General features: G+C 42.5%; 1 protein-coding gene across 5 annotated transcripts in view; it reads right to left on the bottom strand.

The window, feature by feature from the left end:
- ADAMTSL1 (ADAMTS like 1) overlaps positions 1-27,336 on the bottom strand; it is a 1,467,826-nt gene that overhangs the window by 347,741 nt on the left and 1,092,749 nt on the right. For all 5 annotated transcript variants that reach the window (XM_029608733.1, XM_029608741.1, XM_029608751.1 and 2 more), the window contains one exon: positions 24,627-24,765. In XM_029608733.1, coding sequence (XP_029464593.1) covers positions 24,627-24,765 — 139 coding nt within the window. The remainder of the gene's footprint in view (positions 1-24,626; positions 24,766-27,336) is intronic.

Genomic DNA, 27,336 nt, shown 5'->3' with positions numbered 1-27,336 from the left:
AGACCCAGCGGAAGTGCAGAGGCAAACTGAGGCTGCAGTTCGGTGATACTTTGAAACCTCTCTGGTGACATTCAAGGACTGCCCCTTGCCCTTCCCATAAAAATGTGATGACACCCAGGGAAGTTCCAAGGCTTCATTAATCACTGCTTCTGGTTCCTGAGGTATTATTTTTGGAGAACTGATTTTGTTGAAGGAGACTGAAGACAGAACTTCTTTAGAGTCTATATTATTTTTATTATGTTATGGAAGAATTTTTAGAATTTTTTTTATTGATTTGGTATTGGGAGGTATGGTGAGGTGCTACTTTTTATGAATGTTTTAGGAAGTTGGAGGATTTGTTTTATGTTATTGCGAGTATTTTGTATTTTTCTTTATTGTTAAAAATCATTGATATTGAGAGACTATTTTTTGTTAATGTTGCAGGTTGGAGAAATTGTTTGTATTAGTTTTTTTGACAGGTTTTTTTTTAAATTTTTTATTTATGCTTATTAAAAAAAAACCCAAATACAACTATTTGTTTACAACATTCAGATGTCATTATTATTAAACAAACAATACCACTTAAGCAAAAGAAAAAGGAAAAAGGAATATACATCTGAAACTCAAGGTAATATTCCAGCCTCTAGCCTTTACAGATCCACAGTGTTTATCCCATGCCCCTTTGAATTCCTTGAATGTTTTTGTCTTCACCATCTCTTCCAGAAGGGCATTCCAGGCATTTACCACCCTCTCCATGAAGAAGTATTTCCTGACATTGGTTCTGAGTCATCCTCCCTGGAGTTTTATTTCATGACCCTAGTTCTATTGATTTCTTTCCAATGGAAATGGTTTAATGATTGTGTATCATTAAAACCTTTCAGATTTCTGAAGGTCTGTATCATATCTCCCCTGCACCACCTTTCTTCCAGGGTGTACATATTCAGATCCTTCAGCCTCTCCTCATAAGTCTTCCAATGCTGACCCCTCTCCATTTTTGTCGCTATTCTTTGGACCACCTCTATCCTGACTTTATCCTTTTTGAGATATGGGCACCAGTATTGAATGCAGTACTCCAGGTGAGGCCTCACCAAGGACCTATACAAGGGCATTATCACCTCCTTTTCTTACTGGTTATTTCTCTCTCTATACAGCCCAGCATTCTTCTGGCTTTAGCTATTGCCTTGTCACATTGCTTCGCCATCTTCAGATCATGAGACACTATCACACCAAGGTCCCTCTCCCAGTCTGTGTGCATTAGACTTTCACCGCCCATCACATAATACTCTTTTGGATTGCTGCACCCCAGATGCATGACTCTACACTTCTTGGCCTTGAATCCCAGCTGCCAAATCTTCAACCACTCTTCAAGTTTTCTTAAATCACTTTTCATTTTCTCTACTCTTTTAGACATGTCCACACTGTTGCAGATCTTAGTATCATCTGCAAATAGACAAACTTTATCTTCTATCCCTTCCGCCAGATTGCTCACAAAGATATTGAACAGAATCGATCCCAAAACCAATTCATGTGGCTCCTCCACTTAACACCGTTCTTTCTTCAGAGTAGGTTCCATTTACCAATTCACGCTGTCTCCTGTCAGACAACCAGTTTGCAATCCATGCTACTACCTTGGCATCCACTCCCAACTTCTCATTTTGTTCACGAGTCTATGTGGACCGTATCAAAAGCTTTACTAAAATCCAAGTAAATCACATCGAGCGCTCTTCCCTGATCCAATTCTCAAGCCACCCAATCAAAAAAATCAATCAGATTTGTCTGACAGGACTTTCCCCTGGTGAATCCATGCTGCCTCAGGTCGAGTAACCCACAGGATTGTAGATAGTTCATTATCCTTTTCTCTAGAGTCTCCATTGATTTTCCCACCACCAAGGTGAGGCTAACTGGTCTGTAGTTTCCAGCTTCCTCTCTACTCCCACTCTTGTGAAGTAGGACCACCACCGCCTTTCTCCAATCTTGCAGTACCACTCCAGTTTCCAGGAATCTATTGAACAGGCCCTTCAGCAGACCCGCCAGCACATCTCTGAGCTCCCTCATGGATGTACCTCATGCAGCCCCATGGCATTCTCCACACTCAGTTTTCCTGGCTCTTCCCATACCTTCTCTTCTGTAAATGGAATTTTGTCTACTCTATCCCCATCCACAGTCTTGTTAACTAGCAAAGGTCCTTCTCCAGGATCTTCTTTAGTGAACAGTGAACTGAAGTATTTGTTTAATATTTCAGCCATTTCTTCATCTCTTTCCCCACATTGATCTTTATCACCTTTCAGTTTCACTATACCACTTTGGGCCTTTCTCCTTTCTCTGATATTTCTGAAAAATGTTTTGTCACCTCGCTTTACCTCTTTGGCAATCCTTTCTTCCACATGACTTTTTGCTTTCTTGATTTCTTTCTTCATCTCCCTTAGTTTCACCAGATATTCTTCCCTGTGTTCCTCTTTTTGGGATCCTATATATTTCTTGAACGCTACTCTTTTTGCTTTTATTTTATTAGCCATCTCCTTGGAGAACCAGATCAGTTTCTTATTTCTCTTACTTTTGTTTACTTTCCTAAGATATATATTTGTTGCCTTTGTAATTGCTCCTTTTAGTTTGGTCCACTGTTGTTCCACCTCTCTCATTTTCTCCCAGTCTTCTAGTTCTACCTCCAAGTACGTCCCCATTTTGACAAAGTCTGTATTTTTGAAATTCAAAACTTGGGTCTTCATGTGGCTTCTCTCTATCCTATTTGTGATATCAAACCATACCGTTTGATGATCACTGGTGCTGAGGAGGGCACCCACCTGGACATTAGAGACATTATCCCTGTTAGTGAGCACTAGTCGAGTATAGCTCCCTCCCTTGTGGGTTCCATTACCATTTGTTTGAACAGAACCCCTTGCAGGGCATCCAGTATCTCGCTAGTTCTGGTAGATTCCACAGAAGGGATTCTCCAGTCTATGTCCGGCAAATTAAAATCTCCAACAATCAACACTTCTCTCTTCTTTCCCACCTTTTGGATGTCTTCGACAAGATCTCTGTCTAATTCTTCCATTTAAGTCAGAGGCCTATAAACCACTCCAGTAAAAATGGATGCACTATCATCTTTTTTTTAGGACAGCCCATAATGCTTCTTCTCTACCCCACATTCCTTGCAGTTCTGTTGCTTAGATATTGTTTTGACATAAAAAGCTACTCCTCCCACTTTTCTGTCCTCTCCTTCCTTAAAAAGTTATAGTCCGGTATGGCCATATCCCAATCATGAGAATCTGTGAACCATGTTTCTGGAACAGCAACAATGTCCAAGTCCGCCTCCACCATTAGGGCCCATAGGTGTGGAATTTTATTGCCCAAACTACTAGCATTTGTAGTCATAGCTTTCCAATTTTTATCCCTTGATTTGTTGCTCTTTCTAGATACCTTCTCTGATTTTTTGAGTTGATTGATTTTGTTATTTTCTCCTCCCATTTCCTGTATTGCTTAGGGGTGATATGTCAATTTAACTGGCCATCTCCTGCCACCCCCATTCATTAGTTTAAATGTATGATAATATATGATCTGAATTTCTCACTTAGCATCCTCCTTCCTGCTACAGACAAATGTAGGCCATCTTACCATATAACCTTTTACTGTTCCATACATGACCCCAGCCTCCAATGTATCCATCCAAAGCCATTTTCTGTACACCAGGTTTTGAGCCAGGAATTGAAATTATCTATATGGCATAACTTCTCATTTTCCTTTCCATGAACAGGTAATACTTCCAAAAAGACAATCTTTGCCATGTGTCTTATCATCTTTCCTAGATATTGGAAATCTTTTTGTACTTCATGGATACCATTTCTCTAGAGGACATTGATCCCCAGATGAATGATAACACTGATATCAAAGTTCCTATTATCTTCTTCAATGACTTGGACTATCTGGATAGCATTTCTACTAGTTGAGGATCCTGGAAGACATTTAACTGTTATATCACTATCAAAATATGTTCCCAAATTGTTTCCTCTGGTATTCGAGTCTCCCAGCAGAATTAGCTTTCTTTTATGACATTTGATTCTGTTGAAGGGCTTCTGGGTACATTGGGCGACTTCACTTTTAGAAATCACTTCAAAATCTATTGCTGAGGTTTCTTCATTCTCCAATGCAGAAAAAGCATTTTGCAGGGGTAACAGTGGGGAGAGTGGGTGTCTCTTCATCACAGGCCTTATTCTGCCAGAGCCCACTGTTATCCAATTGTTCCTGGGTTTTTGAATCCTGGATGTCTGACATCTCTGTGGGAGTGGAGATGGATGCACAGGATGCTGTAAAGTTGGGGAAGGTGGATATCTGTTTGTCACATATCTTGATCTACCAGAGCCCACTGTAAACCATTTTTTCCTGAGTTTCTGAAACTTCTGTGGGAGCTGGGTCAGAGATACTGGATGGCTCAAGGAAGAGGAGGTTAATTGAAACCTGGACAATTCCTCCCTTAGATGAATTGGCTCCATTTTAATTGCAGTCAGCTGAAGGCAAAAGGGACAACGTTTGATTCTCCAAATGATAGGCCTTGGGACATAAGCACCACAATTGTTGCATTGAATGAAAAACATTTTTTTAAATTAGCACTAATTCCGTAAAGTCATATAGATAAGATAAGGTAAAATTTAGGCTCTAGCAAAGATTTTTAATAGGTATTTGAAATAAAATTTAAAAGTATTAGTGTTAGGCAGTAAAGACTAATAGGTAGAATATGAAACCAAATTTTACAAGCAATATGACAGTTTAAGATATTATCTAAGCAGTAATGTAATGGGAGATGAAGAAATTGAAGCTAATTGAAATAATTAAAGCTAATTATCTTGGAGTCCAAGAAAGACTATATAAGAAAAGTAAACTCAGGGGTGGGTGGGTACAGGGATAGGGAGGGAGAGAACTAAACAGTTGAGATTACTTGCAGGAATTTTTTTTTTGTGTGTGTTTTCAACTCCAACACACAACATACACTTTAGGACTTAAGGTCACAAGTACTATAACCCCTGGACCCCCCCCCCCAAAGGCAGAAAATATTACAAAAAACAGACAAGGAATATACTTAGCCCAGATATAAATAAGCAAGTAACATGTTTTTGGATCTATTTTCGCCAACTTGCGTGTACAAATTGTAATCTGTATACATACACTGTCTGCAAATTGCCAAAACCGAATTACCCAAAAAATCCAAAGGCACAAAATGTGCCAAAAAGAAAAGTATTGAACTTACCTGAAAATTGTTTACATTCAAACCGTTAATTTTTTACATTGTCAAAACGGTACTTGCTGGCCCAATGAACAATATTCTACAGAATTGCTCCCATGGTGCAAGGTACCCACTGTCAGAAAATGAAGCACACTGTTATCCACATGTATTCTGGGACAAAATACAGCTGCAAGGGTACCTCGAAAGATCCCCATCATCATGTACTGAGTATTTGCCTGTACTGCATTGATCTCAAAAACAAAACCAAGGAAAAGCATGTCACTCATGAAATGCTAACATCTCAAACTTTACTAAATGCTAAGAAATGCAACCTTTAATTCTGACTAGCGTAAGAAAATATACTAATAGGACATCTCATCTACGAATTATGAATCCCTCTTGCATTTCATTCAATATTATATGAAATATAATATTACAAAGACAAGTACTTACAGTGGTGAGTGGGGTAACTCTTCAAAGCACTTCCTAAGGGTTGATATAGTAACTTCAGAGCACCAGCTACTAGTCCTCTGAGGACAAAGAGAGCTGGTCAGGCTCCTGCTGTGCAATGGTGAAAACATGTTCATTTGTTTTCTTTGCTCAATTCCAGATATTGCTGTTGTGAAGAGAGTGTTTATAGAAAAGGGACAATGAGGATTATGCGTACTGTAATGAAGCTAATATTGTATTATGATATTCAAAGCATGGGCCAACTAATAAAACATGTAAACAATGTTTATGAAACTTTTTCAAGATACCAAGAGCTTATGAGACACTTGTTTTTTAAATACAGAGAGGTCCATATTGAGTAAGTCAGCAAGAAGGAAATGTATCCAGATAAAGTTACCCAGATAACTACAGCTGGATTTCAGCAGTATATATATATATATATATATACCTGGATAAGTGTTCTGATGAATATACTGTGGGGACCCCTTGGTTTCTCATTAGGTGGCCACAGATCCCTGTATTCGTAGGTGATAGGTGGTGGGACAGACCATTTCTAGTAGTTCCTCCTTCTGACGCCGTCTGCAATGGTTCAGTTATTTTCCAGAAAAGGGGGGGGGGGGGGCAGAATTGGAGCCTTAAAGACAAATTTTAAAAGCCCTGTGCATGCAGAAGCAGGGAGATGCTTGCACAAGTCAGGTTGACACACGCCCCCAATTTTTTGCCGACAGTTGAAGAAGGCTCATTGGTGGCAGTAGGAGGGTTCATTATTCCTTTTCCACTGCTCATTCCCGTGGTGTTGCCGAGATCCCCTCTCTCACTCTCCATGTGCCTGAAGAATCAAAGGACTGCAGCCTTGCAGCGGGAGCTGCATCCTCCCTCCCGACTGCCGGTGCCTGAATGACATCATCAGGTGCTGACAGACGAGGAGGAAGAAGCAGCCCGGGCTACAAGGCCGCGATCCTCTGAATGTTTGAAGCATGGAGGGTGAGTGAGGAGGTTGTGGCAGCACCAGCATAAAGGAAATAATGCACTGGCCATCTGCGGTGAGGGGATTGTGGGTAAGAAGGAATGGGAGAGGGAGCAAGACTACTGAGGACTGGGGATCAATTTCTGGGAAGTAGGGGGTCTGAGAGAGGGTGGAGCGGGGAAATGGGGCTGGGGAGCAAGACTGCTGGGAAGTGGGGTCAGAGGGGAAAGGGGGCTTGGAACCAAAAGTGCTGGGGAGTGGGAGGCTGAGAGGGGAGAGGAGGCTTGGGACCAAGAGTGCTGGGGAATAGGGGTCTAAGAGGAAAGAGGAGGCTTGGTAGAAGGAATGCTGGGGAGAGGGGCTGAGGAACAAGACTTCTGGGGAATGATAAGCAAGACTGCAAGGGAGAGCCTGTGTATGTGTATTTGAGAGCCTGTGTATGTGTATATGAGAGCCAGAAAGCATGTGCGTGTTTGTGTGTTCCTGTGTGTGTGAGTATGAGAGGCAGAGAGCCTGTTTATGTATGAAGAAGAGAGAGGTTATGTGTGTGTGAGAGAGAGAGTATACATGAGAATGTGTGTGTGTGAGAAAGGGGTTGTGTGTGAGCATGTGTGTGAGAGAGAGAAAGGGGAGGGGGTATGTGTGAGTGAGAAAGAGAAAGGAGGGTGTGTGTGTGTGTGAGAGAGAGAGAGAGGATACAATTTATGTGGCCCATTTCTCCTAATCCATGACAATCTCAGGGTGACTGGAAAAACTAAAAATATGGATATGGAGAGCTGCAGATTTTTAAATCCTTATTAGTTTCTTTATTGGATGCTATTTAATGTGTCTGCTGTTTAGAAATATTATATTGTTTTATAAAATTTATAAACATTTTAATGAGATGTTAATTATTGGATGTTCCCTTCATTTACTGTTTTGAAATATTTATTATTTTTACTAGTATGGTTTTACTATGATTGATACTTTATTTCTCTTGATTTTCTTGTTTGTTGGTCTTTCTGTGTTCTGTGTGTGACCAAGATGAGGGATTCTGTTACTGTATAGTTTCTATGTAGGGTTCTGTATTTCTGTTTCAGTAGGAGGTATTTTGGCCTTCTAAAGCTTGTTGTATTATTTGCAGTGCTGCTCTTTCCTGGGTAGGGTTGCTGCTGTTTGAGGCTTGGGAGTTAGTGTTCTTTTGATACAACAGATTTGTCTCTTGGGGTAAACTGCATGCTTTGCAGGCTGTGATAGCTTTTATTGGAGCTATGTAAGTACTATCCAACAATATTGTATGTGAGCTATTGAGATAATGTAGGACCCATGTTTAGATGTGAATGTCTCTGATCTGACATCTGAAGAAGGGGCCTATGTAGTTTTAAAAGCTTTTGTACAATATTTTTAGCTACATGTACAGTAATACCTGTTTACTGAATTATTGTCCTGCATTTTTCTTATTTCCAATTTGTTTATGACAGCACTGTACTTCGTGCACTATTTAAAAATCTACTTGCAGTCATAATAGTATGTGCAAATGAGAGCCAGAAAGCCGTCATTTCTGCTGTCATTTCTATGTTTCTATATTTTTCTGTGTGTTTAAATTTTAAAATTATATATGGGGACACCAAATGAAGTATCCACCCAAGGTGCCAATTACTTTAGGTATGTTACTGCTCCGCAGCCCCCTTCAGAACCCTATGCCCCTCCCCCATCTCCACTCCTTCTTGCTTTCACCCCTTAACCTATCCCCCTCCTCTCCCTTCGGTCTCCCTGTTCCCACTCCTCTCCTGTTGCTGTCACTCCCTCCTACCCACCTCTCACAAGAAAAATGACACGGGCTCATCAGTCCCAGTATAATACTATATTGTGTTATGTGGGTGCTGCTGAGATTTTGTCATTTTTCTTGTAGGGGTTATGTTACATTACAGCCCTCACTCCCCACAAGAACAATGACTGAGCTCTCCTTAGTCTAGGAGGAATTGCATGACTTTTTCTAGTGCTCCAGTGCTGCATTGCATGCAGAGTCGGACTTCTTGAGGTCATCGTTCTAGTTTTTGTCTGAATATTTCTGTTTTTAATTTATGGTCCCTTATTTTGTATTTGAGGGTCGTTTTGCATGGGTGACTATAGTGAAGTATTCTGCTAGCATACAGCTTCCGTGTAGGTTTCATTCTAACCTATGCAGTTAGGCCGCAGGATCCTTGTGTTCAATGTGTGTTCCCAACAAGGGATGTGTTGGTGTTCTAGGGCCTGGTGCAATATTTGCAGTGCTGCCAAATCACAGATGGAGTTGTTGCTTTTGGAGTCTTGTGAGTTAGCGCTGCTGTAGGATGGCAGGTTTGCTGCATGTGTGCGGAGTCCCTCCCCCGCAGGATTTGGAGGTATTTCACAAAGTGCCTGTAGGTGGAGGAAATTTGTGTTTCTGTTACTTAGATGACATCAGAATTTTTTTCTATAGTGAGATGTAGGGGAAAATATCCTACTCCGCCCCTATTGTTAGAGGGTTGTGTGTGTACGTTGGGGGGTGGTCTGTGATGACAGTGACTTAGTATTGACATTTCTATTAGTAATGCCATTTTTTTCATTTTCTCCTTTACAATTATGTCTGGTTTTCTGACATCAAGCATTTAATTGGTCTAAGAATGAATAATTATACTCTCTGATTATTGCAAAGAATATATGTAAGATAGAATAATTAAAAGCAAACGTAAAGTAAAAACTTAGCAGTGGGACTGTGGGTGGAGCTTGGGGTGGAGTTCGGGGTGGAGCTTGGTTGGCCCCCCAACCAAAAAGGAATTCCACTGCCCCCGCCTTACTTTATGCTGGAGCTTGAAGAGTTACCCTTCCCTTCACAGGGAAGTACTATTTGAATGGACACGGGCTGAGTTGGGAAAAGAACAACTAGAGGCATTTACCATGGACAGAGAGACTTTTGTGTTTGTATTCTTATTTTTCCTGAAGTTACTTTTGATCTTCATCATTTTGGACCAAATCTTATTTTTCCAGCTTTAAGTAAACGTTTAATTTGAACACCATCTTCAGAGTCCGTGGTTCTTTTGTTTACTTGAAATCCCCTGGTGAACTTAGTTACCAGCTGAAAACACCCTTGCCCAATGCAATCATCTCTGAGAGAGATGAGAAGCAGGAAGATAGCCCCACAACAGCACCTAGGGCCCAGGAGTTTATCCTTGCCTCTGCTGGATGCACCCCGGCTTAAATTAGCTTCCGTGTTCCAGGCAACTGGGGATCCCACACATTTTTTTCTAGATCTTATAGTCAGGAGTTGAAAGGATTGGCTATATACATGATGAATTATCACCTCCTTCCCTGACTCCCAGGATAAGTTCTTACAGCATAACCTTTATACTGTCATGTTATTATTTACATGGAATTATAGCGTAATAACTAAATGTGTTCTCAATCACGCTTCTCAAGAATTTATGGGAGATTTCCCCCCTTTTTTTAATGAAAATAATCAATAGAAAAAAATTGCCACCTGATTTTTAGGGGTACCATCACATGTTGTTATTCAGTAATTACAAATCATTCCAGATCTTTTGGATGTATGCAGAGTATAATTTTGAAGGCAGTTACAACACAACATAATCTTTTGGCGCACTGTGTATTATAGGATGATAAAGATGAACTAATACAGTTCTTATTGACTAATTTTCACTAATTATTCCTCTTTTATCTATACAATACTTTTATGTTATATTGGTGTTCCCTATTTTCAGAGGTCAATATTCAAAGAGGTTTATCCGGATAACTTTTGAGTTAAATGGATAAACACCGATGTTTGAATATCTTGGCTACTTTTCTGGATAAAAGCATTTTGAGGATGTTACAGGGCAGAGTTGACTTAGCCAAATAACTTATACAGCTAACTCTGATATTTAGACTTAGCTGAATAAGTTATTCAGCTACATCTAGTAGTCCTGGGGGAATTCTGCGCTACTGCGGAGTGCAGAATTTGTGCAGAATTCCCCCCCCTGCGCAGAAAATAGCAGACGAGACCCTGGCATGCCGTGAAGGGAGCGCGTCCTGCGGCACACACGGGACGTGCTCCGATCACGGCGAAGATGAAGGCCCCGGCGCACCGTTCACAGCGAAGATGGAAGGCCCCCGTGTGCCGTGAATGGAGTGTGCTCCGCTTGCGGCAAAGATGGAAGACCCTGGTGAGAGAGTATGTGTGTCTGTGTGTGAGAGAGAAGAGGAGAAGGGGAGGGGAGAGTGAAAGAGAGCAGGAGGGTATAGAGAAAGTATGGGAGGTAAGAGAGCGGAGGGGGGGGATGCTTGAGTATGGGTTTCAGAGCGAGGGAGCCTATGTGAGGAGACTGAAGTAATGTGTATGTTTGTAAGAGATTGGGAGCTTGTGTGTATGAAAAAGGGATCATATATATGTGAGGGTGCTAGCTTGTGTGAAGGGATTGTGTATGTGTGAGACAGAGCCTGTGTGAGGATGTATGTGTGAGAGAGAAAGGGAGCTTGTGTGGGTGTGTATGCAAGAAAGAGGGCCCTGTATGAGGGTATGTGTGTGTGTGCGAGAGAATGAGGGAGCCTGTATGAGGGTGTATGTGTATTAGAGAGAGGGAGCATGTGTGTGAGAGAGGGAGATACAGAGGGAGCCTGTGTGAGGAGCAGTACTGAGAACAGGGTCAAAATCTGGTTCTGGCAATAAAGTGGAAGGGTTTGAGCCTAGAGGTGGAGGGGAGAGATACTGGCAGGTGGAGGTGTTAGGGCTTGAGAAGGCAAAGTGGCCAGGGGAGTAGGGAGAGCGAGTGGAAGAGACACTCTTACAGTGAATTTCTAGGGAAATTCTGCTCAAAATATTTAAAATTCTGCATCATTAAGTAATAACTTTATTCTGTATTAATTTAAAATGTAATTACTTAAAGACTGTCATGTAAATTATGTTATTCTGACCAATGTAAAATTTGCAGAATTTTAATTTTTGTGTGCAGAATTTTACATTTGTTTTGCGCAGAATTCCCTCAGGAGTAAGCTAGATGTGCTTCAGAGCTGGGGTAAAATTATACAGGAACGTGTTCAAATAATATTAACTAGTTAAACAGTGACAAAAAAAAAATAGTAGCCGAGTAGGTCTATGGGTTCAATCCCCAACTCCCCCACCCCAGTGACACTAATACTGGGCCTTGTGCCCTATCTCCCCTTCTCCTCACGCCTCCTCCAAAGATTGTTAAAAAATGATGGCCTATTGGGCTAATAGCCGCATACTCCCAATTTCTCTAGATTACCTTTCCTCTGGGCTCCCTCCTAATCCCCCCTCCCTACATCCACCCCAACCCTTACCCTCCTGGTCCACCTGGCACCTCCGCCTCCGAGATCATGGTAAACTCGTACCATTCCCAGTGGCATCCAGGATTGCTGTCATTCTGACAGGCACAGTGGTAGCTTATGCTTCCACAACTGGAATCTGGTGGCGTAAATGAGGGCAGTCACAGCACAATCTGTGCCTGTGACAATTATTCCAGAAATTCAGGATGGATCTTAGGAGGCTGCACTGTGTATAAGATACCAACTAAGAGAAAGGCTGAGGTGTTACCAAACACATCTTAGGAGACGCTGTTCTGTTATCCCCAAACGTGTGTACAGTAAGAAGCACTTTATATAACATATATTACCGCATCATAATGTATCTATGAATTTTACCTTCATACGTTCTTCATGATTTGTTGTATGTCTTAAATTCAAAACTAGAGATGGTCTGGTTATTGTTTTCCGAGGGAGGTCCGACTCTTGGATCACTATTTATGAACATATTTTAATAATCCTCTAAAATCATGGTCAAGAAATCCCTGATCTGCTGGCGAACTTATTTTAATTTAATTTTGGGAATTGCTAAAATTTAGTCATGGATTGCATGCCAAAACCAAGCCCTCACCTGGAAAATACCAAGAGTAAGCCTCACAATTTTGGCTTGTGATATTCCAAATCCCAAACTGAGCTTTTTTCTGTACAAAACAAAATGAAAACATATTTATGTCCTCCTCCCCCCACCACTAAAAACACACATAGAGGCATGCACTGGAAAAATCCAGCTACCCTTGCATAGCACACTGGTATCTAAAAGGGTAGTTCAAGGTTTCCCCATGTGTACTTATTACGTTTTCCCAGGCTCCTGCTTTCCTTTAAAGATTTGCTTCTGTCATAAATTTATCAAAAAAGCCACACTATTTATTATCCTGGGCTTCTATGTTTAATGACTGGGTAAATGCATAACGTTGTTGTGCGTGTCTCCAATGAAGGTTTCATTAAGAAATTGAAACATGTAGTAAGAGATAGATAGATAGATAGACAGACAGACAGATATAGATATATATATATATAAACAGGCCTATGAGAGAGGTCTATATGTAAATAGAGATCTACTGCTTCAAACAGGTTCAAAGGAGTCTACTAAGGCACTGGTATGTTAATAACCATACTCAGAGAAGACAAGCATTATACAACAAACAATATGGAAACATTGGCATATACTGCAATTGCATGATGTCTTTCTTGTCCTGTTTGCACAGACAAGAGGTCCTAACCTTCAGGACAAATTGATTTACACCTTACCCAGATTCAAGTAGAAGATTGATCAGACAACTATGGCCAATTCACCTGCAAACACTGTGTGGTGTGTAGTAATGTTCTGCAAATTAAAGTATTAGTACACCCTTTTTTATCTTTCTGCCATGTTTTAAGCTATTCATTGCTCTTGCCAGAAACTGTACATAGGCCAGACTAAACTGCCGGTCAAAACCAAAATCATACAACACAAGAGATGTGTCTGTACCTTAAAATTTCAGTCACCACTGTTTAAGCATTGGATTTAACAAAACCATGCAGTGGATGATCTAAAATCTTTTGTGATACAGAAATTACCTCATCCTAGAGGAGGCAACATTTCCAAGGTACTACAGAGGTTGAACAACTTTATAGTTTTCACTGGCACACAATGCAACCACAAGGGCTAAATATCAATACTGATAAGGAACATTTTTATGATCAGAGCTACCATGATTATTATATCTTATCTTAAGTTGACTTTCTGACGTCACTGACATGGTAGTGTCAACCATTACAGGCTCGGGTATAGCTGTGAACATTAGATTCTTGCATCAGTTAACCTTGTTGCAGATTCCCGAGAGGAAGGAAGACATAGGCAATGGTTTTTCCAATTTTGGAAACAACCTGCAGCAGCTGTAACGTCGTGCACGTCTAAAAAAATGTTCTATATGTTCTACAAAAAATTTTTTATAATCATTTTTATAAATATTTTATATTTTACATTAGCACACTATACAACCAGAAGACTTGAATATTAATATTAACATTGATTGATAAACACCTTTAAGATTTTAATCAATATGAGTATCAGCTCTCACGTTTTGAGAACTTTCTGAACTCACTGACGCAGTAGCATCATTCATTAGAGGCTTGGTTACACCTGTGAGTCTTAACATGTACAAATATTGGATTTGCCTTTGCAGTGTCCAGCCTCGCTGCAGTTTTCTTGTTTGAACCCCATGAGGAAGGAAGGCACAGTAACATCTGTGCAATTGAGCTCTTTTCTCTAAGCTTTTCAACTCTATTTCACTTCATGTTATATGTTTGGTCTATTCGAGTACACATTCTAGTATGTTTGTTTTCAGATACTAATTTGTATACTTGAAGTAGATGTAATTCTACAGGATTTGAACAGTCTTGATTCTGGCAAGCAAGCTCTTGGCTAGGAGAAAGAGTGGTAAGTGTATAATATTTAACAGACACATACAGACTTTTTACTAATTAGACATATAAATAGACAATATGATTTTTGTTTCACAGTTTCAATGTTCCACTGGCATATTCATGTCTCTTCCTCCTGATGAAGCCCACATACGGTGAAACAAGGGGACTTTTGTCAAGGAGATGATTAGAACCAGAGCTCACACTGGCATTCTAGCACTAGCTGGATTTGCAGCAGAGAGAAGCAATTTGCAATTTATTTAAAGGACATTAAGGAGAAAACAGTGTCCACATTATTAGTTGCCAATACATTCATCTCTAACAGTGGAATAGACCATCATTCCAGGACATTGAATTTATCTTTAGATAAATATGCTTCATTAATGATTTGAAGATTTATGACAAAGATACTTTTAGGTTTTTGTTTTTATTGGGCTATGGATTAAGCATAATAAAATATTTTTCTATTAATATTTAAACAATAATAAATATTTTGCTTTTTTACTCTTGAAAATGGTTTTATTTTAGTGTTCAATGTTTTGTTTAGTTGATATTATATTACACTTGAACACTTTAGGATATTTTTTTCCTGCTTTACTCTATTTTATCTATATCTATATCTATTTATCTATATGTCTATATTTATAGCAGAATGATGAGCCACGAGAAAAAAAGGGGTGGTGGTAGTGGGGCGCGAAACTGTGCAGCCAGCCGCATCGTGGCGGTGTGTTTTCGCCCGCCACGGTTGCAGCTGGGCCGCACAATTTAGCACCCATAGCGCCATGGGAAAAGGTGTAGTTATTGCCCACGATACTGCTGGCAATAATATAGAAAACATTATCGCCCGCAGTGCTCACACTCCTCCCCTTTCCCTAATTTGCATTGTACCGCTGCAAAGCGGCCCTACCACACACGATACCGGACGCATCGCGGTTTGATGAATGACCCGGTTAGCCAGAAAAGTAGTGATATTCACTCTAATCTGGTTAAGTTATTCAAATAAGTTAGACCTGCCACAGAGTTGATATTTATTTATTTATTTATTTAGACATTTGATATGCAGTCATTCGATGTGTAGATCACAACGGTTTACAAAGTAACATTCATAGTTATAAATTCAGCAAAGTCAGACACAAAACGATTGGTTACAGTGATGGTAATCATCTGTAGGTATTAATTTCCATCTATCTAAAGACGGTTTCTTGGACCTATGGAATTAGGCTAGTACAAAAGGCATGGTGTAAGTATAATATAGGATAAGAATGGTGGTTTTCATATGCAAGTCTGTGGGATGTTTGCGAATCTTGAGTTCTTTCAGTTGATTTATTCTTTGTGATACAATTATATTTTGTCCTTCATGACTTTGTGGCTCAGTATATTCTGTGTTTTAAGTTAGATTATAAGCGTTGTTGAATAGCCACCTTATCTGGCTAAGTAGCGACTTTTATGCTGATATTAAGTGGTGTATTTATAACTGACTAAGGGTCGCATTTTCCATCCGGATCGCACACGATAAGGGATGTTTCGCACACGAAAATTCCCTTATCGCGTGCGATACCAAAATGGGGGCGGAGTCGGCCCCGGAAGAGAAGGAGTCGGGGCGTCACCAGGGCCGACTCCGCGAAGACGCCGCGGACGCCGAAAAGGTAAGGCCCTTTTCGCGTCCGAGTTCATGCCCAATAGCTACACCTTCTATGGTGGCGCTATTGGGTGCGAAACTGGCAGCGCAGGCCTGCCCCCCGTTTCGGCCCCCTGCCCCTCATTCCCTAAAGTATCGCAGGCCTGCAATACTTTAGAAAATGAGGCCCTAAGTTAAATACCCAGATATCTTTCAATATTTGGCACCTCATTATTACTTAAAACAATGGGGAAAATATGCCCTAACCCTACCTACAACTGAAGATACACAAACATACAGCGGAACAATCTAATTGCCCTCTCTCTGTTGTGCAACACTGGTGTCAAAATATCACTGATTATCTCGGGAAACCCGACTGTAGCAAGCTGATAACTCATGCTCGTGCTTTTCATTTTCAATTTCACCACTTGTTTTGGTTTATTTCTTTACTATGCTATTGCTTCAGGTAATGTTTCTACTGCGAGTTCAATCCTGCAGCTAGAAGCAGTAGACAATCCCATCAAATATAAGTCGTCAACTACAAGAGTCTTTCAAACAATTACCCATCTTAAACAAGTGCTCTCTGGAATACAGGAGTGGTGGACATTTTTTTTCTATTAATCACAGGGCACTGATTTAGAACAGTTAATTGTTGATTTGAAGGATCCTCTGCTGTGAGTTTGCCATAGCTGTTACAGCAGGAAGGAATCTTTGATATGAGAAACACTATATCTCTGTAAATGCAGTGGCACAGTAGTTCCATTAATTATCCTGACAGGCACCCTGCTGTGAGTAGTATTTTTTTCATTAAGAATCATGCTTACCTTTCATATATTTTTCCTGACACATGGTAAGCCTTGTATTTATGACTGGCTTGTTTTTACACGCTTCAATAGCTGGACTTGCTAGCCCTCCAGGACTGTTCTAGTATCTCCAGGAATTGAAGGCCAACCTGTGGGCAATCCTGGAGAAAAAACTCTTGGGGTGTTGTCGCACAAAAAGAATATCAAACTGTGAAGCAGTTGTTATCTTGACATCAGCTTCACACTGGTTTCTTATATTCCTGGATACTTTAGTCTAGCCAGTGTTTGCAGTGTTAAGGCTTAATGAGTACCATAGACATGAGCATGGCACCATGCTTGTAGCCCAATGTCATAAGACAGTACAAATATAGTAAGCTAAAAGTAAACAAATGCATCAGGAGTTTAAATAAAGCAAGTAGGCCTAAAAATGTGCGGCAAACAATGAATAACATGCATAATTCATGCTTAATGTACACAAACCATGGTTTAGGGGCACAAAGCATGGTTCTTGTATACAAACCAGGGTTTACGTGCATAAAGGAAAATTGGTTCTTACCTGCTAATTTTTGTTCCTGTAGTACCAAGGATCTGTCCAGACCGCTGGATTGTGTATCCCTTCCAGCAGATGGAGTCAGAGAAAAAAGATGAACGGCACCCCTTCTGACACTGGTATGCCACCTGTGATCCTTCAGTATAATCCATACCATAGCAGAATGAAACATATAACCTCAACATAAGAACCAATGGCTATATCAAACAACTTAATGAAAAGATTGCATAACTTCTGGAACTTATGTACATGGAGGGAGTACTTCCATATGCAATGTGAATGCTGTCCACTTGAGAATATTCTGCAGAATGAAAACGATACCGAATGGACTCTCCAGATTCCATGGGTGGGGGTCTGATCCTTGGTACCACAGGAATGAAAATTAGCAGGTAAGAACCAATTAGCCTTTCCCTGTCCGTACCAGGATCAGTCCAGACTGCTGGGATGTACCCAAGCTGCTCTAAATGGGGTGGGACCTGGAGAGTCCCGCTCAAAGAACACTACTGCCAAAACAGTCGCCATCCGGAGCACGGATGTCCAAATGGTAATGCTTAGCAAAAGTGTGTAAAGATTTCCAAGTAGCCGCTCTGCAAATTTCCTGTGGCGAAACAAACTGACTCTCTGCCCAAGACGCCGCCTGAGATCAAATTGAATGCGCTTTCAAACCATCCGGTACTGCGTGCCAAAGACATATATGTTGAAGCTATGGCTTCCTTCAACCATTGGGCAATAGTGGCTTTAATTGCCTTATGTCCTTTCTTAGGACCATTCCATAAGACAAACAGATGACCAGACAAACGAAAAGTATTAGTGACCTCCAGATAGTGAAGCAGAATCCGCCGCACATCTAATCTTCGCACGTCATGAGCCTGAGTGAGGCAAATTCCAATCCAAATCCATGAAGGCAGGCAACTCCACGGTCTGATTCAAATGATACTCAGACACGATCTTCGGTAGAAAGGAGGGCACCATCCTAAGGGACACCCCTGAATCCAAAATCCTGAGAAAAGGCTCCCTACAGGACAATGCTTGAAGCTCAGAGATGCACCGTGCCGAAGTGATAGCCACCAGGAAAATCGCCTTAAGTGTCAAGTCTTTCAAGGTGGCCTGTTTCAAAGGCTCAAACGGAAGACCGCACAAGTCACGGAGAACCAGATTCAAACTCCAAGAAGGACACACTGGATGAGCCGGAGGTTCAAATGTTTAGCACCTCTCAGGAAACATGTTACATCCGGATAAGCCGCCAAGGATGTCCCATCAATCTTTCCACGCAAACATCCCAAGGCTGCCACTTGAACCCTGAGAGAACTGCACGCCAAGCCTTTCTTCAGACCCTCCTGTAAGAATGGCAGAATATGGACAATTGATGTGCATAACGGGGACACATTCAACCCGCTACACCAGGAATCGAAAACCTTCCACACTCGAACATAGGTGAGCAAAGTAGACTTTTTTGCACCTGCAGAAGGGTGGAAATAACCGAATCCATATAACCTTTCTTCCTCAACTGCCGCCTCTCATAAGCCAAGCTGCCGGACAAAAGCAATCCACTTGATCAAAAAATACTGGACCTTGACGAAGAAGATTCGGTAGATGACCGAGCCGAAGAGGACCGTCCACCGCTAAGTTGATCAGATCTGCAAACCACAGCCGCTGTGGCCACTTCGGAGCCACAAGAACAACTGAGCCTGTGTGAGCCTCTATCCTTCGCAAGACTTTGCCCACCAACGGCCAAGGGAGGAAAGACATACAGCAGAATGTCACGAGGCCACGGCAGGATCAGAGCGTCGACACCTTCCGCCTTGTGTTCCCTCCTGCGACTGAAGAATCAAGACACCTTTGCATTTCGCTGAGGCGCCATCAGGTCCAGGCGAGGACCACCCTACCGATGAGTCATGAGATGCATCGCCTCCTCGGAAAGTTCCCACTCTCCGGGATCTAGTTGCTGGCGACTGAGAAAATCCACCTGAACGTTGTCAATCTTGGCTATGTGAGAAGCAGCTAGACGGACCAGATGGCACTCCGCCCAGAGCATTTGCCGGTCGGCCTCCAATGCCACTGGACGGCTTCTGGTTCCCCCCCTGACGATTGATGTAAGCCACCGTTGTCGCATTGTCGGACAATACTCGCACTAATCGACGGCTCACCTGAGAGAGGAAACTGTGCAGCGCCAGACGTACTGCCCTGGTTTCCAAGCAATTTATGGACCATTTCGCCTGCTGCTCTGTCCATCAGCCCTGTGCTGCCCTCGATTGGCAAACCACACCCCAGCCGGAGAGGCTGGCGTCTGTCATCATGATCACCCTCCAGGTCCGTCCCGCGCTGCACGTGGGCCGGAAACAACCACCAATGGAGACTGGACCTGGCAGGTTCTAAGAGCGGAAATCGGATCTGGAACTCTTCCGACCTCGGGTCCCAACGAGAAAGTAATGCCCTCTGCAAGGGTCTCATATGAGCAAAGGCCCAAGGGACTAACTCTAGAGTAGATGCCATAGAACCAAGCACCTGTAAGTAATTCCCAAACCCGGGGTAGCGGTAGAGATAACAGCCGCCGGATCTGCACCGTTAACTGTTAACCGTTATCATTAAAACCCAGCCTCTAGCCTATATTAGGCACCGCTCATGTTAATTATGTTATTACCCCCATATATCTTAATCCAAGTTAATTCGACCTGTTCATTGTAAGACATTTACTTGTCATTGTTGTTATTGTTTAAAATGTAAACCGAATTGATCAATAATTTTGTTATTGGAAAGTCGGTATAGAAAAATGCTAAATAAATAAAAATAAATAACTTGTCGATTCACTCCTGCATGAGAAAGACCTTGCCGACTGATGTGTCGAACTGAGCACCCAAGAAGTTCAGCACCTGGGATGGGACTAATTGGCTCTTGGGAAAAGTGATGACCCAACCAAGGGATTGAAGCAGGTCCACTACCGACTGAACTGCTGCCTTGCAAAGCACCTCCGACTTTGCGCGGATGAGCCAATCGTCTAGATAGGGATGAACCAAAATCCCCTCCCGCCTGAGAGCTGCAGCTACTGCCACCATTACTTTGGTGAAGACGCAGGGAGCTGTCGCCAATCCGAATGGAAGCGCCTGAAACTGATAATGCTTGCCCAGAGTCATAAACCTGAGAAACCGCCGATACTGTTCTAGATCCCTATGTGAAGATACGCTTCCTTCAGGTCTAAAGAAGCCAAATATTTGCTGGAGTGGACGGCCGCAATGACTGAGCGGAGAGTTTCCATGCGAAAACGGGGTATCCAAAGCGCTTTGTTCACCTTCTTCAGATCCAAAAACGGGCGGAAGGAGCCCTCCTTCTTGGGAACCACGAAATATATGGAGTATCTGCCGGTCCTGAACTCCTCCGGCGGGACCGGAACAATGGCTCCCACAGTTTTCAACCGGCACAGGGTTTGAGTCACCACTATCCGTTTTGTGCGGGCCCCACAGGGCGACATTAAGAACAGATCCCGCAACGGACGTGCAAAATCCAAAGTGTAGCCTTGTTCAATGATGCTTAGAACCCACTGGTCCAACGTAATCTTGACCCACTCCTCGAAGAGAGACAGGTAGCCGCCTAACACCGGAACAGAGGAGTGGGCCCGGACATCTTCATTGGGAGAACTTGCCCCCGAAAGATCCCTGAGGACCTCCGTCGCGGAGAGACCTGCGGCTGCGAAAGGAATGAGACCAAGCCTGAGACCTCGTCGATGGCTGACGTGGAGTGAAGGTTGGAGCCCTGCCCTGCCGAAACTTGGGCTGTCCCCAGAATCAAGTGTGTGCCAACCCAAAAGCCCTGGGGGTTAGAGGCTTGTCCTCTGGCAACTTGTACACCTTATTGTCCCTTAGGGATTTGATAACGGCTTCTAAATCATCCTGAACAAGAATTTCCCTTTAAAGGGAAGATTGCCTAGCTGGGCCTTGGAGGAAACATCGGCCAACCAGTTGCAGAGCCACAGAAGCCTTCTAGCCGAGACCGCCGAAGCCACAGTGTGCGAAGACGCCTGAAAATGCGTGGCTATTCAGCCAAGCATTTCCCTAATCTGATGATCGTTACCACATACAAAGACTGAAACATTTTGGCTACTCCAATGAGCTTCACTCCTTTATGGATATTCGTTCTTCTCTCCCGTATTGGACAATCATTCTCCTTTCTCATAACAGTACACTTGTAATAAATTTCCGCGCCCCCCCCCCCCCCCCCCTCTCACCCCGGTTCCCCTTTTGGTCGGTCTCCCCCTCACACCACTGTCATAACTTCGAGATTTGTCATCCAAATCTTGACTACAGTTCAGTGTATGCTCTTTAGTTTAATTAATTATATGTTCTTTATTTCATATTAAGTTTTAATTTAATATTTATTGGTAACTTTAATTTAATATTTATTGTTAATTTTTAATTCAATTTATTGTTGGTACTATACTCAACTATCATATTAGCAGTTTATATTTAAACCCAGGTATTTATCTTCATGGATCCCAGTTCCGCGTAACCCCTGTTCTATGTAATGCTATAATGCATCCACTGTTTCAATGTAAACCGATGTGATATGTATTTGATACATGAACGCCGGTATAGAAAAATCCTAAATAAATAAATAAATAAATAAATAAGATCATACAAGGCATCCGTGGTGTAAGCCACAGCCGTCTCCATGTGATCTGCCTGCACCACTTCCGCTGGAGGCAACTCCTGCGTGGTGAGCAACTGTTACATCCAGAGTCGCCCTTTGCATGAGGCTACTGCAGACCGCCGCCCTAATGCAAAGCGCCGAGACCTAAAAATCCTCTTAAGAAGGACCTCCAGCTTCCCATCCTGAAGATCCTTAAGAGCGGCAGCCCCTGCAACCAGAATGGTCGTCCGCTTAGTAATGGCTGAAACGGCCGCGTCCACTTTTGGGACCCTAAGGACAGCCAAGGACTAGTCTGGCAGCGGGTAGAGCTTCTCTATGGCTTGCCCCACCTGAAGGCTGGCCTGGGGAGCCTCCCATTCTTGGGTCATGAGTTGGAGAGCCTCCCATTTTCGGGGTCATGAGTTGTAGTAGCATAGGGTGAAAAGAAAAAGCTTTAGGAGGGGCCCGAAGCCCTGAGAGATCAGGGTCCCCCTTGATAGCCTCCGAGCTCGACTGCGGCGCCTCAATACCGAGCTCTGTCAGAACATGAGGGATTAAATGATCAAGCTCCTCCCTCCAAAATAATCTGAGGACCCTCAGGTCATTCCCCTCAACTGGGGTGGGCTCATCAACATCCCCGTCAATATCCACAAGGAGAGAGTCCAGCGAAGGGGGATCCGGTGGATCGGAGGTTGGGATCTCGGAGAGATCCAAATCCGCACGGCCCATCCTCCCTCTGGAGAAATCGGAATCCCCAGAAAGCCTAGCCACCTTCGCAGGCGGAGGCTCCTCAGCCTGCAACTCAGCCTCGGCCTCCAAAAACAACTTGTGCATTAAAAGCACACATTTTGAAAGAAAGGGAAGCTGCCCCTTTAAGGCCCCCCCCCCCACATGGGGGGGGTCAGAGCTCGGAGGGGAGGCAGGCACTGGGAGCCGCTGTCTAACAGGGCTCAAATTCGGCGGAGAGAGCAGAGGAAGGATTTCCCCTCTCCCTGCATCCAGTCCTACCCTGGAGCATGGCGGAGGCAAAATGGCCACCATTCCCGTGCTAGACGAGGACGGGGCAGGCCGAGACCGGCAGAGGCGAAATTCCTCCCTGTGCACTGATACGACCTGCTGCTGCTCCCCAACGGTCCTTACCCTCCTGAGAGGCACCGTGTACAAAGGCCATCGTGGGAGAGTTGCGCCACCGGCTCCCCTCAAGCTGAACACGCCGAACCCCGCGGCATACCTGTGGAGAGAGAGCGAACACGAGGCCTAAAAACTTGGCGAAAATCGCCCCTCCGGATCCCCGGGAAATCTGTGCGCACGGTAGAAAAATAACTTTTTTTTTTTTTTTTTTAAACGCTGACATGCAGCCACCCAGGGGAAAAAATGTCCCTGGGACCTCAATCACGGCACAGGCAGCCCCCCCCCCCCCCGAGGAATTATGTCGTCTCAGGTTGCAAGGGGGAGGGACCGGCCCACCGGTAAATCCCCCCTACTCACCGGTAGAAGAAGCGGCTCCGGGAAAACGGCTAACGGGGTATCTAACCCCAGGCGTGCCTCAACCAAGGCCGCAGCCTCGGGAGGACTGAGTCTGCTCACCTCCAGAAAGAAAACTACTTTTTCTTTTTTAAACAGCTTCATTTAGCCACTGGTCTTATAATTTCTAGTTTGCTTTATTTTCTTTATAAAGGATCAGGACCGTAGGTTCTGTCACCCTCATCTACTGGAGTCAGAGAAATACTGAAGGATCGCAGGTGGCACACCAGTGTAAGAGGAGGTGCCTTTCAGCTTTTTTCTTTGACTCCATCTGCTGGAAGGGAGGCATAATCCAGCGGCCTGGACTGATCCTGGTACGAACAGGGAACTGATTTGTGTAGCATAAAACGTGTTAGGAAGATAAACTATGGTTTGTGCACAGGGAGGATAACTTTCAAACAACTGCGCATGGTGACATACATAGGCGTATATAACCACATGCAGATTTAAGATAGTATTTTACAAGCTGCGTGTATCATAGAGGCAGGTATTATAAAGCACATGTGTCTTTTCCCCGTAACATATGTGCATATGAATGCTTACACGCAAATACATTCAGTGCATTGAAAATGAGTGTTTCAATGCACTGAACAAGTGTACTTTTCCTAACGATTTTAAAAATATATGCGTGTGTATTTTACGCGAGAAATATTGATATTTAGATGCGCAAGTTTAAACCATGCGCGCGTTGTTGAAATTACCAGGTTTATCAATTACTCCACCATTCGCACAGTCCTTCTCCAGGTCATCGAGACTTTCCTGGTTGTTCAGCCTAAACTCCACGCAGTTCACCCTGACCTCCCACCAGGCCAACTGTACACCATAACTATGTTTAATATCACACCAGATGATTAGCAGGTATAAAATGACACAGGTAAGTTGGCAAATTTATGTGCATCTTTTAAAATCGCAATTTCCTGCCAAGGGACACCCCTAGGCCACACCCTTTTTATACTCTTATATGTGTGCACAAAAGCAAAACTATGCATGCATGTCTGATGTTTATAAAATAGCATGTAGTGAGCATATGCTACTTATGCACGTCTATGCACATTTGCATGTATGTAAGTCTTTGAAAATTCACCCCATTGTGTGCAGAAGACCTGATTTTTGCTCCTAAAAGTTGCACATACAAAAAGCTGTGTGCACAAACCAGGCTCAGGAGCAGAGCTCTCACTAACCTGGCCAGGCAGGCCTCCATGTTGCACTCCTGAAGTTTTGGCTTGGGCTTAACATTCTCCGGATAGTAGTGACAGTACTGGTCAGCCACCACCCGCCCGCTTCGCAGGTCATAGCACTCAGCAGAGGTCAGTTGGTAACCTACAATTTCACAAGAGTAATAAGGAAAAGTAGTATTAACAGCATTTTCTTTTCAGCTTGTCTGATTATCATTCCTTTATTTTTCATCCATTTTCATTTGCTTAGAAGCATGTCATGTGTTTGACATAATGGGGAGATTATGTAGTGCAGTGGTTGGAGAACTGGTTCTCCAAATAAGACTTCAACATAGGTCTGGTTTTCGGGTTAAACTGAACTATAGCGTGCAAATCAAATAAAGCAGCTTACAAAAAAAAAATCATAAGCCACGTTATTTGATTTGAAGTTAGCTTCAACTCAAGAGACAGGAGATCTATACAGACCCCTCCCCCTGGGTTTTTTTCATTATTTTGGGGTGTATTGACTCTGGGCCATCAGCCTCTTTAAGTGATGACAGTCCCACAGTCCTAGGGCTGCTACCACACATGCAGGCCAATGCAATATGGATGCGCTAAAAAAGGGCATCCAAAATGGGCGCCTGTATTCCTATCGCGCACCCATCCACCTCTCCTAGTCATGCAATGCTATAAGCAAATGAAATGGATCACAAGGAATTCAAGAAGCCTCTAAAAACCTATCTATTTAAAATAGCTTATGCAGGAATTGAGGAAGTGAATACCTCTCCTCAAAGCTCCTTATAATATCAGTATCGGTTTATGATACATATCTGGAGCCTAATAGACTGTTTGTTGCTAACTACATGATAATGAGGACCTTGGTTTCGTAATTTTTCTTAAATTTCTGACTTTTCTTGTTTTGTTAAAAATTTTCTTTTTAGTTAAGTCATGCAGAGTGTTAGGGATTATAATTATACAATGTATTTTTTCTTCAATCTTTACTATTTTTTATTTATTTATTATGTTTTTTTATTTTCTTTAGTATTATTATTATTTTTTCTTTTATAATTTGAAGTTGTGAACCGTTTTGGTCGGATACCCTCCGTGAAAATCGGTATAGAAAATGTTTTAAATAAATAAATAAATAAAATAACAGCCACGTTAAAAAGGATGCATTAGGGGAAACTGTGCGACCCTAGCGCACAGCCACTGGTTAGGAAAACGGACGCTCAATTAACGAGCGTCTGTTTTCCAAGCCTGTACATAGCCATGGGTTAGGAAAATGAGTAAATTGAGTGTCCGTTTTCCTAACCTGACTGCCATCAAGACTTTTTTTTTTTCATGTTGCTGCTTTCTGTGGTTCCTCCTACTTAGTATTGCGATGATATTAAGCCAGAGGAACCACAGAAAAGCAGTATTTTCTGCTTTTCTGTTGATGGCTTGGGGCGCCTCAAGACTTAACGCCGGCTCCGAGGCTGGCGTTAATTTTTAAGGGATAAAATGTGCATGTCGAGCACATGGTGATTTTTTACATCGGGGATATTAGCTAATAGCCTCATCAACATGGCATTTAGATGTTATGAGCGCTATTAGCTACACGCAGGTTTGTACGCGTGTTTTGAATGTGCTAACCCCATTATTACATCAGGAGTTATTCTAGGGCATCCAAAACGCGCGTCCAACCACACATCAAGCTAGGCACTAGGCTGAGCACACTGTATTGCATCAGCCTCATTGTAAGGGGGACATTTATCACCATGGTATTTTTCCTTGTGGTATTTTACCACGGGGAAAAATACTGTGGGAGTCAGAAAGCAGCAGGATTGTTTATCACGGTTTTATGATTCCCACAGTATTTTTCCTCCATGGAAAAATACTGTGGCTTAGTGAATAAGCCCCTAAGTCTGCTACATAATGAAACATACATGCATTATTGGAGGATGGATATATGCATATTTATAATCCGCATGGACCAGACACGTGCAGACTATAAAATACTATAGAAGCCCCCACACACCTATAAACGTGTGTATATAGAGCCATATGGAATTATTTGAAAGTTATTCTGTGAGTGAGGAGGGCATGTTTAGAATCCTCTATCTAATGTGTCAGTAAAATTCAAAATGGCTGTACCACACAGTATGTTACTACCTCAAAGCTCGCAGACCTGAGTTCTGTACTCAAACCAAAATAACTGGTCACTTATTCTCCAAATTACTGGATTCTTATCTCAAGCTATGATCACCAGCAAAGAAAAATCCCTCCCAGCTACAGATGAATATCTAGATTTTTCTAGTGTCTATGATCTTGCATTGTAATTTGTTGGTCCAGATAAAAAAAAAATAATACTCTTATAGGGGTGAGAAGGTAGGCAGTTATAGTGGTGCTATAGTGAAGTTTTAAAAGGCATTGTGCTACAGCAGTAACAAAGGTTAACAATGCTGACCAGGAGAAACTGATCAAGAAAAGTTTGTCTTCCCTTCTATGTGGCCTTAGTTGGAGCCTGCCTAGAATACAGTGACCATTTACAAAAATATTGCTCACCACTAATTGAATTATTCACTAAGGTGTTTCCTTCTCCAGATTCTAAAATAATTGTAGGAGACTTTAACCTTCAGGTAGACAAAACACAAAGAACCTTAGCCTGTGAAATGTTTTTAAAAGCAATGGAAGCCCTGGGATGGTCACAATTCATCTCGAAAGCCACTAACAAAGTAAGACACACTCTAGACCTAAT

This window comes from Rhinatrema bivittatum, chromosome 1, assembly GCF_901001135.1.
Source record: "Rhinatrema bivittatum chromosome 1, aRhiBiv1.1, whole genome shotgun sequence".
In the NCBI taxonomy this organism is placed as follows: domain Eukaryota; kingdom Metazoa; phylum Chordata; class Amphibia; order Gymnophiona; family Rhinatrematidae; genus Rhinatrema; species Rhinatrema bivittatum.
Note: the sequence above shows the minus strand (reverse complement) of the source record. Positions and strands in the feature narration are given on the sequence as shown.